Here is a 17,843-nt window from a genome sequence, read left to right as displayed (position 1 = left end):
ACTAGTGGCGGTTTTCAACACCTTCTCTGCACATCCACATCCAAGCCGGGAGGGCGAGTCAATTTTTACCTTCCACCTCTCGAGAAACTGAAGTTGCATGCCAAGTAACTTCAGTACCGGTGCTTACTTCTTGCAAGGAGGTCAGTCTTCTTTCTTAGGAATTTGTTGTCTCGAAACGTAGCAATTTGCCAATGGCGAGCTGTGCGGTAGTGGCAGGTTGGGGCTATAGTGTGCTAGTTTGGGCTAATTTTTCTTGTTTCGCTTTGCAAGTCACGACGAGACCATGCATAAGTTTCGCGGTAAATCGGCTAATAAGAAGACGCTGAATAAGAGCGAGGAACATTCAGGGACCTTGATAATGCTTGCGTTGGCGCCAAGGTATATGCCCGCATGGCAGCGAAGCTGCCATAGAAGCCCATACGCCCTGTAGTGGCGGCTTGATCATGATGATTTAATGGCCTTCCTTCTGAAACGGGGCGGTGACAAATAGTCGCCTAGCCTGCGTGATTTAGTCAGACATGCTATTTTTTATGCACATTTCATTATTCTTTTTTTCTCAATATCTACCTTGCACTTCTACCTATGTCTAAGAGATCAAATCAGGTCGTATCAATCTCTTCCCTGCTTTTTTTTTTTTCACGAATACTCTAAACGTCTCTTGCTTATCCGACTGCTGCCCGGTCGATGCTTCCGTTCACTTTAAGCCCAAGCGCTTCTGGAAGGTGTACGTTACCTACTATTTTCACAGGGCGAACCCCTTCACATTCCATTAGGATGTGTTGAGTCGTCTCCTGATATTTGCTGCAGAATACACATGCCTCATCTAGTTCCGAATATTTTCTCCGGTATGTTTTGGTCCTTGGGCAACCGGCTCGAGCCTCAAGTAGCAAGGAACCGCCCTTTGTCTTATCGTACAGATTTCCCCCTCTAATTTCTTTCTTCTCATTCTTGTAAATATCCATTGTCCTTTTTGTTTCCATTGTTTGCATCCAATTCATTGTCTCTATCTCTCCCTTTCTTTCTGATGAAGCCTGGTTTTCTATTTACAGTTTGAATTATCCTGTACTTGATCGCCAACTTTCTTGACCTCTTCCTCCATTGTGTGTCCAGGTTTTCAGATACAGATACTTGTGCACTTTAGCCCCTAATTTATTTTCATCCATGTTCCTGAGTCTTTCTTCGAAACTAATTTTGCTCTGTGCTTCTCTGACTTTAACGAGGTCAAACCCATGTCACCTTGCACTGCCTCATTTGTGGTTTTACCGTGTGTCCCCAAAGCTAAACGGCCTACGGATCTTTGCTTAACTTTCAACCCCGACAAGATATCCGATTTTAAGCATAGCATGGCGTTTGCGAACGTTAGCGCTGGCAACATTGCTCGTTTACAAATTCCACACACCACCTCATACTTACCGTGGCCCCACTGTGCTCTGTGTTTCATTATTGCTGCATTCTGCTTACCCTTTATTTTCAGATTGTCTTGGGGATTGCTTGAGTAAGTCTTTCCTTCGTTTAGGTGTACGCCGAGGTACCTATATTGCTTGACTATTGGTATGACTTGTTGAATTGACACCACGTAATTACTCATCTGTTTCATTAAAGATCATAATTCCTGATTTCTCTGTGCTAAACTTAAGGCCTAGATTTGTCGCTGTGTTAATTTCCTTAGATATTAGGAACTATCTGTAAATCATTTTTATTGGCCGCTAGTAGCACTATGTCGTCTGCGTACATCAGTCCAGGGACTTTCTGTTGCACGATTTGTTCATTACGCATGTAGGATAAATCAAACACTAATTCGCTGCTTTCTAGTCGTCTTTCTATGCCCTTAACATAAAGTGTGAACAACGATGGTGACAGAGCGCATCCTTGCTTCAATCCTTGGTGAATTCCCACCATTTCATTACCGTTTTGACCTTCCCATACAACTTGGACTCGGTTGTCTCTATATAACTACCTCAGCAGCTCCCCGAAATCGTCATGTGTACCTTCGCGCTTAAGAATATCCCATAACAATTCCCTGTGTACGTTGTCATATGCTCCTTGAAGATCTACTGAAATAGTTATGCACTGAGTTAGTTCAAACATATTCTCTAAGCATCTGCCTGGCCTGAGCTCACTCTGTAGTCCCCCCAGTACATCATTTTTCTCCACCTACTTCGACAGTTCTAATTTTAGGGCTTGAATTTCCATTCTATATATCACCAATGTTACTGTAGGCACGGCAGCACCATCTACATTTCGGGGGGCCAACTTCTCGTTTGAAAAAAAAATCTACATTTGCTCTTCGAGGCTTGTTGGGCAGAGTAGTCTACGGCGCCTGCTCACATCACATCGCTATGACATCGCATATACAGCGCACACAACGATACAATGGTAAGTCAGAATATTCGCTACAACAACGCGTCACAATCTAACCTGTACTCACCCGTTTATGTTGCACCGAGGTACTTATATTGCTTGACTCTTGCTATGACTTGTTGAATTGACACCACGTAATTACTCGTCGGTTTCATAAATGATCATGATTCCTTATTTATCTGTGCTAAAGACATTATAGGCCTCAGTCTATGACGGCACGCATAACAGGTGAGCCTTGAGAGCTTTGCATGAATTCAGAGAAATAGGTTCACCCAGATTTTCGACGAAGTAGCATATCCATGCGTTTTTAGTACCAACACACATCTCTTATTTCGAGGTTAAGATAAAATAAATTGAAATGATTCACAAAAACCACACTTCACTCTTCACTAACACAGCACGCGTGCCGTGCCACCTGTAGTTTTTCTCTGGTACTGAAGACATAGCTAGCTAAAACATATTATTTAGCGAAAAGGCAGTTCAAAGTTAAAGTTTGTGATCAAATCTTATAAGTTTAATACTATATATATAGTCATTACTTTTTATGGCTACGCATAAGAGAACTTTAGGACATTACAAGGTTAAATACGGTAATATAATCTCGGCGTAGCGCAGCGTGCATCGCCACGAGCAAACTTCAGAAAACCTGCACAGTTTTGTGCTCATGATTATTCGTGCATGGAAGCAAACAGCCTGGGACTTCACATTTTTCTATTCTAACGACATAGTCTCTACTTTCACAAATGTTTTCAATTGAGACGTGTTGGATGAATAATTTTCAACAACTGTTTTCCCCGCGAGATGTAATCGCGCTTCAATCGCACGACCATAATTGATACAACGGCTCATTGGCTTGGAACGGTATTTCAGCCTCGCCTTCGCGACCATGTGAATTGACCATGGTGACACCCCCTAAAGTCCCTATACCAAGCAAACGCTGGTAACTGAAAACAAAATTTCAGCTGAGATACGATTCTTCGGAAGCCACGCCAACTTTCCAGACAGAAAATTATTGAGCCAACGGTGCCTGCGAGCATTGTGCGTAAAGTGGATACGGTACGATGCCAGTGATAGTAGCTGCAACAGCGCCGATGCGATGAGATTGCGCCACGCCGATTTTCGAGCCGAGCGCAACGCGATACCGCACTCGTTATCCAGAATGTGACGGTGTAATAACGGGCCAAAGCTTCAAAGAGTTGTTTCGGCGCTGGGCAGTAGACAGTTGTTTTACAGGAAGCCGCTCGCTGAAGAGCTGAAATTGTTGAAAAAGCAGGAGGGCTTCTCGGTTTTGCGACTGATGCGAACGGCGCGCGGCCTCCAGACAGCTGCCGGCAAAACCTGCAGCGACACGTTTTCAGCTATTGTCACGAGTACAGGCTAGTACATCCACTTTGGATTCGTATCTGGTCGGCCGCGTGCGCTAAGACGCCTAGAAAACCCTCCTGTCGTCCTGGGGTGCTATGACGTAAATTGATTCCAAACAGTTTTGATTCTAATTTCTGCAATCAGCCTCCACAATTGGTCAAAACATTTTCGAGCCACTCCCAACTTCACCTGTCTGTCACACGACGTCACGAAAACCGTGATAGCTCCCCATGTAATAACGTGTAAACACTGATTATGCATTAATAACCCGCACAAAAGAAAAAATTATCATTCCTGATTTAACACCTTTTCACCATTAGCCCTCTGCTATTCGTCCAATGTTTTCTGGCTACGCCCACTTCGCCTGTCTGTCACGCGACCTCACCAAACCGCGAAAACTGACCCCGTCAATATAACGTGTATGCGAAAAAATGTATTAATATGCTGAACAAAACAAAGTTTTTTTGAATAGACACAGACTGCCCCGTTCCGAAAGGAATAGAAGACGGCTGCCCGCCGATCGCTCATGCCCTCGCTACTCGCACCTGCCGGTGAGCATGTATTTATTTGTGCATGATAAAACTTTCTGCGTGGCAGTAAAACGTTATCGAGGCCTTTTGGCATGCATACGACATTGCTCTGCCAACTCTTCCTTGCTGAGGATCTGCTTCAGCGGCATACTTATCCTTCAGTTGCACGCCGCCACCATTTTTGACCAGCCACCGCAAGCTAAGTAAGGCGAAGCGGACCAATCGGAGAAGCCGGCACCACCATCTTCATGCGATTATCTATTTTCACTGTGCTGGCTCGGCCTCATCGAAAGCCTCTGCACTAGAGCGTGCTCCTCGTCTCTTGTCAGCCAATTAGATAAGGAAAACCGCTGAGTGTAGACAATGTTATTGGTTTTGAAAGGGAACAAGGTTCACCTCCTATAAACGATCAGAGTGTTTGATTGGTTTGTTCAGACAACGCTGCGGATCACCGCCCGATGCTTGCGTCAGTGGTTACGTAAATTTGACGTCAGGAGTTTGGAATCAAAACAGTTTGGAATCATTTTAAGTTATAGCGTCCCTGCTCACAGTAAACGTGGATGGGATTCCATGGGTCGAAAGCTCCGAAACATAACTCTGTTCAATTCAGCGCTCCATTAATGACTGGCAATCTTGCACCACTTGTAGTAGCAGCATATGCAGGTCTCTCGAAGCCAGCTTTTGTGAATGAATTGCTGCTCATTGAAGGCACATTCAAAAACATACTGAAAAATACTTTTGGGGAGATGTCGTTTAATGCCAGTCAATGAAAACTGATAAATGACCATGTATTGCATTTGAACCGGTTATTTATCAATTTTGGTTGATTGTGTTCTCATGTCTCCAACTGCCTGGTACTACAACCTGAAGTACTGCGTTGTTTTGCACTGGATTCCATTTCAGCCGCAGTGAGTTGGCTGCCGGATGGAACGACGGCTACTGCTGAGGCACATATCAAGTTATGACTGCGGCGTGCGACCGAGTCGCTCTCACAGTAAAGTTCTAAAAGACCTTGCAAGGCCTGTACAGAGTTTCTTTTACATCTAAAATGCCTTTAGAGCTTTTTATTAAGCTTACAGGTCTTAAACAAGGCCAAAAATTCCTGCACAAAGCTCTAAAGACATCGCAGAGAAAGAATTCCTGCACAGACTTTATGAGCAGCTCAAGCAGGTGTCGTTCGTTACTTGAGTGTTTGCCAAGCATTTTTTTTTTGCCGCATCTGCATTAAAGCTTACTGACATGATAATTTCAACTATCCTTTTTCTTCGTTAAGGGAAGGACCTGGAATCCTAAAGTCTAGAAAATATTGTGACGAGCCTCAAAGTGCCCTAAATAATGTATTATAATAACTTTTTTTAGCCAGTTTCGGTGTCTTCCCTGCAGGATACTGTGTTTGATGTCATGACACGGTATGAATTCACGTCAAAGCAGGGCATAATAACGTTTTGACACTCGCTCTGACTTTCTGGGTCGCCTCTTATGCTGCTACTCGTTCTGAGAAACGATGTAGCACCATACTGGATGGCAAAGAGAGTGTCAAAACGTCACAATGTTCTGCTTTGACGTGACCAGGTACTACGTCATGACGTCCCAACCCAGTAGAAACAATTTTCTGATGACGGTGGGGTCGCATAATCAGGCAAGTAATCCTTTCGTATTAAAGAGAGAAAAGTCTCACCAGTGCAAAATACATCCTGGCCTGCAAGTTTTCTGCGGGAAACATCATCCTCTGGTTGTTATCCTGCAGCAAGGTAATGATATTCGCGTAAGAGAGCGGCGACACCAAACTGCAACATTCATTTCTGCATATTGATTACTCTGCGATCCCATTGATAGCACAGATTTACTATAGCAACCCAAATATAAGCGACACCTTGCTCAAGCTCAATGAGCACCCACAGGAACGAAATAAAAAGTAGCTGTCGTGGCGCAGGTACAACAGAAGAAATAATAGTCCACACAGCTCCACAGAGCTCTCTCCCGAATATTCTTGTTTCCCATATGCTTGCACTGTAATAAACCACTTAAAATTTTAATTTAATCGTGATTTATTTCCAGTTTCTAGAAAAACAGGGTCTCAGGGTGGGAAGAGAAAATGAGTGTCACGGCATTGCTTGGCAAGCCTCGACACCCCTTAAGTCAGTAAACTGCACAAACAATACAAATCAACACATTTTTCAGTAAATTCAGAACAGTTATTATTTGGACCAAAGAACCTGCTTCGCTGAAAATATTGTTACGTGGAATAATGTACCCCGCACATCCACGAAAATGCTACGTGGAAAGAAACTAGGTAGAAACTATTTACACGGTGTGTAAACAAGCATCACAGACACTGGACAAGAATGAAGCCAGTCCAGGTAAGCACAAGGCACCTGTTCATTGAGTGGCTGCTCTATTTTTTAGAGTGTCACGTAGCAATATAAAGCTATAAATTTTCAACAATTTTTATAATTGTGCATCACTCATACAGAATGACATGTTTCATGACAAAAATACAAAATCCTAAATCTGCAGCAGATCACGTGGGCAAGATCAAGGTGTGGCATGGACACACATTGTTTTTCAGACATGGAGGGATTAATGAATTCGGGCAATGTGAATTTTAACCTAGCAGTGCCGCAATTATTCCAGCACCGAGGCAAAACAAAAGGGCTCACGGTTTATATTTACACAAACGGTCGGACGAGCTACAAGAGTTACAATGTTCGAAGAAATTTTCTTGTAAAACGTGAAATAGCAGAGCTTCATGCAACGTATGGTCGGGAAATCCGAACACCACTGAACACACAGATTTATTTTGCGTAGAAGCCTACCCGGTGGCTCGGCGGCCATGACTTTCTTACTCTGAGCACACGGTCGCGGATCGGGTGTACGACAAGCGCATTCCGATGATCGCGGAATGAAAAAGCGCCTAGGCGCTTACACCAAGGTGCACATTCAAGAACTTCGGGGGCAAAATCAGAAAGACTTTCATTCTTAAGCGCTCGATGCCATTGCCGGCAACATTCTCTGCATATATGCATAGCATATATTCTTGGAACAGATGTAGCGTACGAACGTTTTTGTGATTATGGGTGCTGATGGACAAAATTATTCCAAACGCTTCCCCTATATACGGCGTCCCTCGTGGCCTAGCCGTTCAGGGAGAGATAAACAAAGGAAACGCAGGGAGGTTAACTAGGAAAATTCCGACTTGCTGCCCTGCACAGGGCGAACATAATTTAGCAAGATGGGAAGAGAGAAAGGTGAGTGTCCAAACGGACATCAACGCACAACTTTGAAGCGGCGCACGTCGCTTTCACAGCCTAGCTCGCAGGCCCGTAGAACGCAATGAGTGAACCAGTGCTCTGGCCACCTTTAGAGCAGGCGTCCGTTGTGACAACTGTCCAAGTCTCTTTTGCTTCGAGGTGTGAAGAAACTGTGATGTGTGGGTTATGGCTAGGTGTCCCGTTGAGAGAGAGAGAGAGAGAAACTTTAATGAATAAAATGAAACTTTAGGTCCCGTGGTTGGGGCCCCTAGTCCAGGGCTCCACTGGCACGAGCGGTTCGCTGGGCTTGGTCCAGGAGAGCCAGTTGGCTGTCCTGGTCCTCGTCCGCAAGCCGCGCCTCCCACTGCCTGTTAAAATCTTGTGGTTTTAGTAGTGTGGAGTTTATATGTTTTGGTCTGTTTGGGCATATCCACGTGATGTGCGGTAACGTTGGCGTGTCCCCACACCATGGGCATTCGTCAGTGTATCGTGCTTGGTGAATACGGCTAAGTGTATGTAGGTTTGGGTATGTGTGTGTTTGAAGTCGGCGCCAATTCCTCGCCTGTTGACTGTTTAACTTAGGATGAGGGCGTCCATATTGCCTCCGCTCCTGTCTTTGGTGTTCGAGGATGTCGCGCGGTGTAGAAGGAGGCTCGTCACTGGGTCGGTCCGCAGCTCGGATGCTTAGTACGCGAGCTAGCCGGTCCGCCCTTGTGTTGCCCTCCATGCCTTCGTGTGCGGGGCACCAAGTGAGGTTGTGGAATCCGGTAATTTGACTCCCTAGAATTTTTAGTACTAAGCGCGGCGCCGTCCCGGAGAGATACAGGCGGCAGGCGGTTTGTGAGTCCGTGAGTATGGCAGCAGATACGTCCCTATTCTCCGCGTCCCTAATTGCAAGTGCAATCGCTGCGGCTTCTGCTGTGCTGGTAGATTTTGCCTTGACCGATGCAGCTATCACACGATTTTGGTTCGTGGCTACCACCGTATACTTGTCCCTGTCCGTTTGACTCGCGTCTGTGTAGTACACGTCCGGTTGTCCTCTAAATCTCTGGTGCAAGGTTCTCGCTCGGGCCTTCCGGCGCCCTACATGATATCTCGGGCTCATATTCTTCGGAATTGGGGACACTATTATGTGCTGCCTGACTTCCTGGGTCATCTGCACTGTCTCTTCTGCACTGAACTGGGGGCGGAGGGCAAAGCCCAGTTTGGTTAATATGGCCCGACCCTGTGTTGATGCGCACAGCCGTTCCTTTTGCGCGATGAGGGTGGCCGTCGCATATTCCTCGAAGGTATTGTGGATTCCTAATTTGTCGAAACGTTCTGTACTGGTATTTTCTGGGAGTCCTAGAGCAGCTTTAAATGCCCGCCGGATGATCACTTCAAGCTGTTTGAGCTCCTGTTTGGTAATGCTATGGAAGGGGAGTGCATACGTTATCCTACTGATGACAAAGGCGTGTACCAGTCGAATCGTTTCTTCTTCCGAGAAGCCCTCGCGGGTTCGCGTAACCCTACGGATCATTTTGGCTACGTTATGTGTAGTACCTTTGAGGAGGCGGAGCGTGTGCGCTACTCCGGCCGTTTGTTGGATCCATAATCCCAGGGCGCGGAGTTTATCCACCTCTCTTACACGCCCCCCGTCCAAGAAAAGTTCGAAACTCGGACGATTTTCTCGTCTCGCGTACTTCGCTCTTATACGAATAAATTCGGACTTCTCTGGGGCACATGTCATGTCGGCCCCTTGCGTGAAGGTTTCGACCTGTTGGATCGCCCACTGGAGAAGCTCCTGCTTATCCCCGTAGGATCCCCGATTTGCCCACAGCGTAATATCGTCAGCGTAAATGGCGCTCCCTAGGGCTTGCTTCGCATCCAACTCTAGTGCGAGTTTACGCATTCCCAGATTAAATAGGAGAGGGGAGAGTATGGACCCTTGTGGGGTTCCTCGATCGGGAACTGCAAAGGGTTTCGACCTAGTTGAGCCCAGACCGATGGTGGCCGTGCGGTTTCTCAGAAAGCTGCGTACATACTGGTAAATGCGCGTCCCGCAACCTACTGCTTTTAGTCCTTCCAGTATTGCATCGTGGGAAATCGTATCAAATGCCTTTTTTACGTCGAGAGCAAGCACAATGCTGTCTTCGGAACCCCTTACCGGGTGCAGAACGTCCTGCTGAAGCATCAGAAAAACGTCCTGTGCCGACACATCTGGACGAAATCCGAACATGTTTGGGGGAAAAAGATTGTTGCTTTCTATGTAGCGCGATAACCGGGTCTGTATCACCTTTTCAAAGAGCTTTCCGGCACACGATGTTAGCGATATAGGTCGTAGGTTTCGAATATCTCGGGGCTTCCCCGGTTTTGGAATAAGGATGATTTTTGCTTCCCTCCATTCAGCAGGTAGTTCTCCCTGATCCACCCATACATTCTCGTTGAAGTATTCAGTTAACTGCTCTATGGTTTCGTCGCTCAAGTTTCGAATCATGGCGTTAGTAATCTGATCGGGCCCTGGCGCCGTGTTTCTTTTGAAGGACTGCGCCGCGGCATAAACCTCCGCCGTAGTTATCGGTGCGTCCAGATTGGGTTGTTCCGGCCCCGTATAGTTACCGCATCGGCTCGCCTCTTTGGAATTCGTACCTATATAAATATGCTTTAAGTAATCAATGAGTTCCTCGTCGTTGCCCTTGAATTCATTCTCCAGTAGCTTGAGTGTCATGTGCGCTGCCGTCTTGGTTCCCCCGGGATTCATCATGCTGCGGAGAATGTGCCATGTCTTTTTGGTACTGAGGGTCCCCCTAAAGGAATCGCAGAGCTGGCGCCAGTTACCGTCGCATAATTCCTGCGCGTACGTGTTCGCCTCCTGAGCTAACTGAGCAATGCGGATTTTAAGCTTCCTGTTTAACCTCTGCCTTTTCCATCTCTTGGTGAGGCTACGGCGGGCCTCCCATAAATGTAGCAGGTGCCTGTCCACTACCGGGGTGTCTCGCGTTGTGTCTACAACCTTCGTCACACCCGCCAGCGTGTTGAGAAGCTGCTGCGCCCAGATTCCGACGTTCGTTATCGGACCTGTGCTACCCTGGCGATCGCGATATTTCTTCCAATCTGTCAGTGTGGCCTGCCCAACCTTGCGTCTTATACGGGACGAGTTTACCGAAAGGCTGAGGATATAGTGGTCACTTCCAAGGTTGTCCCCTAGATTTGTCCACGTTATCTCATCCGCTTGGTTCGTAAAGGTTAAGTCCGGCGAGGTATCTTTCGAGACGCTATTACCGATTCTGGTGGGTTCATCAAGACGAGTTAACAGGGTTAAATCGTACCTCTCCGTCAAATCCAGCAAAAGTTTTCCTTTCGGAGAGTCTGCCGCGTATCCCCATTCGGAGTGTTGCGCATTGAAGTCCCCTAAAACCAAGACTCTGTCCCGCCTAGACGCTAAACGCATCGCTGCGGAAACCACATCCTCAAAGTCCGCCAGTCTGTCTCTGTTTACAATCACTGTTTTCGGCTTGCCGCGCTTATGTGGCCATATCGTGATTATTTGATGTTGTATAATCTCCCCATGAATGTATTCTACACTTAGCGCGACACCCTTTTTGGCGAAAGTGGCAACCTGTGGGTAATCGGGATGGGTGTACAAGTCGTACCCTTTAAGATTTCTCTTGTGCTTTCCTATTTCTTGCAAACAAATGATATCCGGAGGAATAGGCACCGACTCCATATATTGTATGAAATTAGCGTGTTTAGTACGAAACGTGCAGCAGTTCCACTGCCACACCTCAAGACTTTCTGCGATACGTGTTCCTAGTTTAGCCATGGATGGTACTATCGCTGTCAGTCGCATCCATACCCTTTGGTCCCCGCGTCGGCGCTCCCGGGCTTACGCTCGTGCGCTTGCGGAGTCCCGCGCGAACTGACGCAATAGAGTCATCGACATGTCTTTTGAGCGTGTGAATCTCAGCGAATAGTCTCTGCACATTTTGGGCTACCTGGTCTAGCGTCGTCGTCGGCGAGCTAGTTTCAGCCGGTGTGTGCGCTGTCGCTGTGATCACCTGTCTGTTTGTGTCGGCCTGTGTGTGTGCATTTGTATTGTTGTGAGCAACCGATCTACGAAATGCCTCAAACTCGGCTCTGAGTTCCGCCAAGCTACTCTTGAGGGCACGGTTCTCCTCCACTATTTTAAGATATTCGGGGTTCTGTGTAATGGGCGTCGGCGCTTTTTTGGGAGAGTTTGGTTTGGCAGTGTGAGACGCGACTTGTGCCCAGCTCACCTGATTATGTTGTGACTTGCTCTGTGCCAGCGGGCCCTTTGCGGCCTTGGCGCTGTCTTCCATCTGGATGGGATGTTGCTGCTGTTGGTTTCCCGGTCGCGACTGGGACCTTGGTCGTGGTTGCACTACAGGTTGCCCGGACCAGGTCCGCTCCCTCGACCTCGAACGGGAACAGCTGCGTCGATGTTCAGACCAGAGCCCTGGGTAGGCCTCTAGTTCAGAGTCCTCATCCTCGCTGGCAAACCACCGTGGTGTGCGCTTTGCTAGCGGAGTCTTCTTTGAAAGTCGCACAGGTTTAAGTCGTCTTCGGCAGCTGCGGTCACCCGTGGGGTGATCCTCCCCACAGGCAGCGCATTTCGGGCTGCACTCGTGTCCTTCCGGTGGGTCCTGTAACCCGCACACGCGGCACACAGACAAGTCCGGTTGTGGGCACACATCCGTTCGATGGCCTACGCTCCAGCAGGTTTTGCACACCTGAGTTGCGTTACGGTACGGATGGCAGGCCTTCTCTCCACCGTAGTAGTATACGTATCTCGGTACTACGTTTCCGAAGAAAGTAATCACTGCACTTTGGGAGTCGCCGAGCATTCGGGCTTCCACTACCTCCACTCCTTGGGTGCGGATCCGGAGGTTTGCCTTTAAAACTGCGGGTGACGTGTGGGGTTCGATTCCGTGCACTACGCCTCGTACTGCACCTTCTCCAGTCGTTACGTACGCATTAACGGGATGGGGTCGTCCATTAATGTTCAGCGTTTTTATGTTCTGCATCATCCGTGCGTCCTCTTTCTCCGGTGTCGACACAACGGCGATGTTCGATCCTGGTTTGATACGTAGGATGAAATTGTCACTTCGTATCTTGTTTTGGCATGCCTCTACGACGGCCCGGGCCAGTCCTTGGCTGCTGATGTTCTTAAGGGGTAAGCCCTGATGCGGGCGGATAACCACTTTCAGATCTTGACGCGGTAGCGGTGGCAGACGCCTCCTGCGTGGTCGGTGTCATTGTTTGCTCAGTTTGTCGGTTAAGTGCGACGAGGTGTCTTCTCCTGGCGCGTTCTTGCGCTCCCTCGCCTGCCGTTTCTTCTCACGTAGTGAAAAGACTTTCTCCCATCCCGTTTCCGCCTCAGTGTCTTGCAGCGCTGCTGAACGAGCGCTGCCATTTTGGAAGTTGGAATCTCTATCGGGAAGGGTCGACATGCGGTTGGCATAAGGGTCGGATACATCCATACCTTCATCGCCGCAGGGCCCTCGTGGGATGTCGTGGGTCGATGTAGAGGCTCCCGCTGCACCGGAGTCAGCCGTCGAAGCCATCGTTGGGGTCGAAGCCGTCGGGGTCTAAGCCGCCGGCGTCGAGCGCGTGTTCACCGGCGTCGCCACCGCCGCCCAACTTATCGTTAGGGTTAGCGGGGCCGCTACGAGGTGCAAGTGGATTCTTGGCCGTAATTCCCGAAAAAAGGTCCAATCTCCGAAAAAGTGGTGTCCTTGGAGAGAGGAGCACTTCTCGGATCTAGTGATGTTGGTTTCCAGGCGGTAGCAAGGAAACGTCCCACCGAAAAACGTCAAAACTTTCGGAGCCAGAGCTGCTCTCAGAGCTGCTCGAGCGTCGTCGTCTTCTTCGTTTTCGTGTCCCGTTGAGCAAGTCATACTCGTTCGTAACTGGATGAGCCGACAGGCCTGTAGGAAATCAAGCCTCCCGTTATATGGCGACTTGACTATCTGCTGTGATCTCGCCGCACTTGAGGTCGGGAAGTACAGGTATTCGCCTTCCAATGAGAAAGTGAGCCGAGGAGAGAGGTATGTGATTGGTCGGGAATTGACTACATCTTCTACTTCAGTAAAGGTCGTTTGTAGCTGTTTCTCCGTAAGAGATCCCTTTCCGATGCACTTCTTCAACGTCAGTTTGACAGACCTGATAAGGCCCTCGTAAAAACAGCCCCACCACGGTGCATGATCGGCGATAAATTTCCATTTTATGTGATGGTTAGCGATGTAGGTACAAACTTCTTCATTTCTCAATGACTGCCACAGTCTCGAAAGCTCTTCTTGAATGGTAAGGCGTTGTCGGAATATATAACAGAAGGAAGTCCCCACCGCTGCACAAAGCGTCGGAAAGCGTTGAGAAAGTCATCTCTTCGACTAGTTCGAGGTGAACTGCTCGAATCACGGCGCACGTGAACAGGCAAATATACACTTTCGCGTAGTCAGCTAGATTTTTAACGTAGAGGAGACCGGCGAAACGTAGTCCAGTTACTTGAGAGGGTTCCGAAGCGGTCACTCTTTCAGGTGCCGCAACGGTGCGGTTACTTCGGAGAAAGGTTTGACGTTGTAGCGTTGGCACACGATGCATCCTCTGATGACATTCTTGACTAGCTGCCGTCCTAGTAATATCCAAAATATTTCCCTTATTTGTACAAGTGTATCCCGAACTCCTGCATGAAGAAGTTGCCGATGGTGCTGCATGACGAGGAGCTCAGAGTGGTAGTGATCCTTTAGTAAGACGATTGGATGTTTTTCATCGTAATATTTCTTGCTCGATTGTAGGCGTCCTGCGACTCGAAGAACTCCATTATCGAGAAAGCAGGTCACGTGTGTAGCTTCGTAGAGGCACTTGCGAATATGTCGGTGGCTACTGACCGCCGCTTGGACGCGTCTTCGACGAAGTCCGCTCCTGTTAAAATGTCGTCAACATATGTAGAACCCCACCAGCCGCTTTGTAGTTTCGGGGTAAGCAGACGACGCTTGATCAAGATGATGACGGATGGTTGCCTCAATAAGAAAGGGACTACCGGTCGTGCCGAATGGCACTGAGGTCATACGCCAGATGCCAAATTTAGACAATGGTTGATCTGACCTGGGTGCTATCTCCAACCACAGGTAGCACAAAGCGTCTCGGTCTGTGTTGGTGATGCTTATTTCCAGAAACGCTTTTTTGATATCTGCTACTAAAGCAATGCGATGCTTTCTAAAGCGAAGTAACAGTTCTATGAGATCAGCATTGAGGTTTGGTCCGGAGTACAGGCTGTCGTTGTGCGAGAGCACTCCTTTTTCATGTGAAGAAGCATCTTACTCTTGTGGTATGGTCCTCGCGAATGACTGCATGGTGTGGCATGTAATACACTGGGTTTTATGTTTTATCGTAAGTGACCTTCTCGGCTACACCATCGTTAGCGTATTTGCGTATGACAACATCACATTCTTGCAGAAGCTGAGGGCATCGGTGAAGCTTTCGAAGAAGTTGATTTAAACGCGTCTGAGTTTTCTCCATTGCTGTGGTTGAGAATTGTCGGCTTCCATGGAAGTGAAACAACGTAACGTCGATTCTCCATCTTGACTGTGGGGTTGAAGAAATCCAGAACTGCGTCTGTGTCCTGTGTCTTGTTATGTCCATCGGATTTTATCCCCATAATTTCTAGGTCCCTGTAATTATTTGTACAATTTCACTTTCACTTTAAGTACAATTGTCTCGTTGCATGCAGTGCCTGACGGTAGCGCAAGAGGCTACTCGTCCATGCAGAGTCAAGCCTAAGGAAGTCTCGACATCTTTGAGTCAGTTGTCCAAATTTCGCATGTTTCCTGTGATAAATGACCAGTAATAGTGACTGCCTATTAAGACATCAGCAGCTTTTGGGCTTTCAGCTTGGTCATTGTCGGGGAAGTGATTACCTTGGTGCTCTAGCTTGTCGGTAAAGTCTCTACACGGTCGCGGAATGGATTGATCGCAGATCTTGGTCCTGACTGGAGCTTCGATCAACAGCGACTAGCAACAATGCGCTGAACTCAGAATGACAAACAGGCGCCGGGAAATCTTCTCGTCGTGATGCACTGCAAAATATCCTACTGTAAGACACTCGTGATCGAGTATTTAGTTTCTAAGCCAATTGCTCGGTCACAAAACTGCGCTGGCTGCCTCCATCCAATAAAACGCGAACTAGCACTTTACTTTCATGGCCGGCTGCCCAAGCAACAGCTGTTTGGAGGTATACGGGCCGTTTGGAAGTGCCAATTCCAGTCATCGCGAGTTGTATCTTTTTAGGGAATGTCTGGGATACAGCAGTCCATTTTATCAACCTAGGGCCGCACATTGTTTCCGCATGGCGCCAATTGCACTTTCCACATTTAACCTTTCTTATTCATTTTTTCTGCAGATCCTCCAAGCACCTCCAAGTTTCTACCCCATATGTTAGCAGCGGTAGAATGCAGTGATTGTACACTTTTCTTTTCAACGACAGTGGTAAGCTCCCAGTCAGGATTTGGCAATGCCTGCCGTATGCACTCCAACCCCAATTTTATTCTTCTGTAAATTTCCTTCTCATGATCAGGGAGCTCGAGAACAAGTTACGGATCTCACAAAGAGCGATGGAACGAAAAATGTTAGGCCTAACATTAAGAGATAGGAAGAGTGGGGTGTGGACCAGAGAGCAAACGGAGATCGCCAATATTCTAATTGACATAAAGCGAAGAAAAAAATGTCGCAGTTTCGCCCGAAAGGCAAAGCATCGATTGCGATAGCAAATTAGTAGAGAGCTATTCGGAGTAAGGATAGTAGTTTTATGGTGTGCATAAACTTGGACACATTGGCTTACTAACTGAAATAACAATCGTGGTGTCAGCGCGCACAAGCAAACATGAATAGATCACACTGAATGACCGCAGACAACGACTGTCAAAACGCTGGCAGCAAGCGCAGCCAGCCGCTGCAGCGGGCGAAGAATCGTGCGGTCTATCGCTTCAATGGAAACTGAGCGGCGAATGCACACCGCATAGAAAGGTCCGACCCGTGTGGAGATAAGAGACGGTGCGGGAGACCGGCACCGCCAGGCAAAGGGCAGAGAAGAAGTTGTTGGCAGAGGAGAAACTGCGCCCCCCCCTCCCCCCCCCCTCTTCCCGTTTCTTGCTTACGCGTGGGAGATTGAGTGGCAAGATACGCCTTTGGTGCCGGAGCACAGCGCCGCCCCGCCTCCCTCCCTGCCATACCCCCTCGGCTTTTCGTGCGACGATCGCGTTTGCTTTCCACCGTGCGTTCGCTCTCCGTGATAGCGCGCGGGGGAGTTCGCCCTTCGTGATAGCGTGCGTCCTCCGCACGCTTTCGCTCGCGCATACGGCGCGCGGCGACGATTTTATTGCCCTTGGAATCTATACGGAACCTCACGGCGACGGCGACGACGACGGCAGAAATCCGGTTGAAGTGTCCATATAATTGCTATCGCAATTAAATGCAGCTGGGCAGGCCATGTGGATACCAAGAGAAGCGAAGCGCAGTCAAGGACGGCAGAAAACTAGGCGGGGTGCTGAAGTTAGGAAATTTGCATGCGCAAGTTGGAACCAGCTGGCGCAAGACAGGGGTGATTGGAGGTCATGTCCACTGCAGTACGAAGGCAGCGGACACAAATACAGGCTGATGATGATAATGATGCGAAGGCAGTGGACATAAATACAGGCTGATGATGATAATAATGCAATTTTTTGCTACGTGATGCTCCAGTGTACAACGAAAGCAGCGATGTCCACCTAGAAGGCGTTTTTTTTTCTTTTCCTCGAGAGGAATTGCAGTCGCAACGTTCCGTATAATGGGTCATTGACTCACAGAAGAAGCAGGCCTTTTTTGACGAACGGGTTTGGTGGATGAGGTCAAAGACTTCATGGTTGAGCGTTGATGGCGCGGCAGTTTCGTTAAGGATAAATGTCGCGATGTGGATGTCGCGCTAGTGTGAAAATCTTTATCTTTGCACTGCAACGCGTCCTAGTGTACATAAACATGCAGGACTGTTCATTCTCGAGACCCTATTTCTGTTTGAATAAAAACAGCAAAGACTTAACAATAATGCATTTCTTTTTTCATGCTCGCCTTCTCTTGCTGGGTGCGCTGTGCTTGTGCGCCAGTTCTTCCTGCTCCTCCGCTTTCCTCCGAACTCTGGCATGCGATGGTCTTGTTTTAATCGAGGACAATATTGTGAGGAAGCGATTTCAGGAGAACGGCGTAGAGCATTGGAGAATAATTATCTTCCGATGCGCCGATAGTCGGAGTCATGAGGGGAGTAGTGGCCGAATACTGCACCAGGGAGGCCAATTCCTGTTCTGGTGAG

General features: G+C 48.1%; 1 protein-coding gene across 1 annotated transcript in view; it reads right to left on the bottom strand.

The window, feature by feature from the left end:
- Positions 1 to 17,843, bottom strand: part of LOC125940717 (uncharacterized) — a 59,583-nt gene that overhangs the window by 34,087 nt on the left and 7,653 nt on the right. The window contains exon 2 of the mRNA XM_049657189.1: positions 5,935 to 5,997. Coding sequence (XP_049513146.1) covers positions 5,935 to 5,997 — 63 coding nt within the window. The remainder of the gene's footprint in view (positions 1 to 5,934; positions 5,998 to 17,843) is intronic.

The sequence above is a fragment of the Dermacentor silvarum genome, chromosome 10 (genome assembly GCF_013339745.2).
Source record: "Dermacentor silvarum isolate Dsil-2018 chromosome 10, BIME_Dsil_1.4, whole genome shotgun sequence".
In the NCBI taxonomy this organism is placed as follows: domain Eukaryota; kingdom Metazoa; phylum Arthropoda; class Arachnida; order Ixodida; family Ixodidae; genus Dermacentor; species Dermacentor silvarum.
The sequence above is the reverse complement of the archived record's forward strand: the minus strand, read 5'-3'. Positions and strand labels throughout refer to the sequence as shown.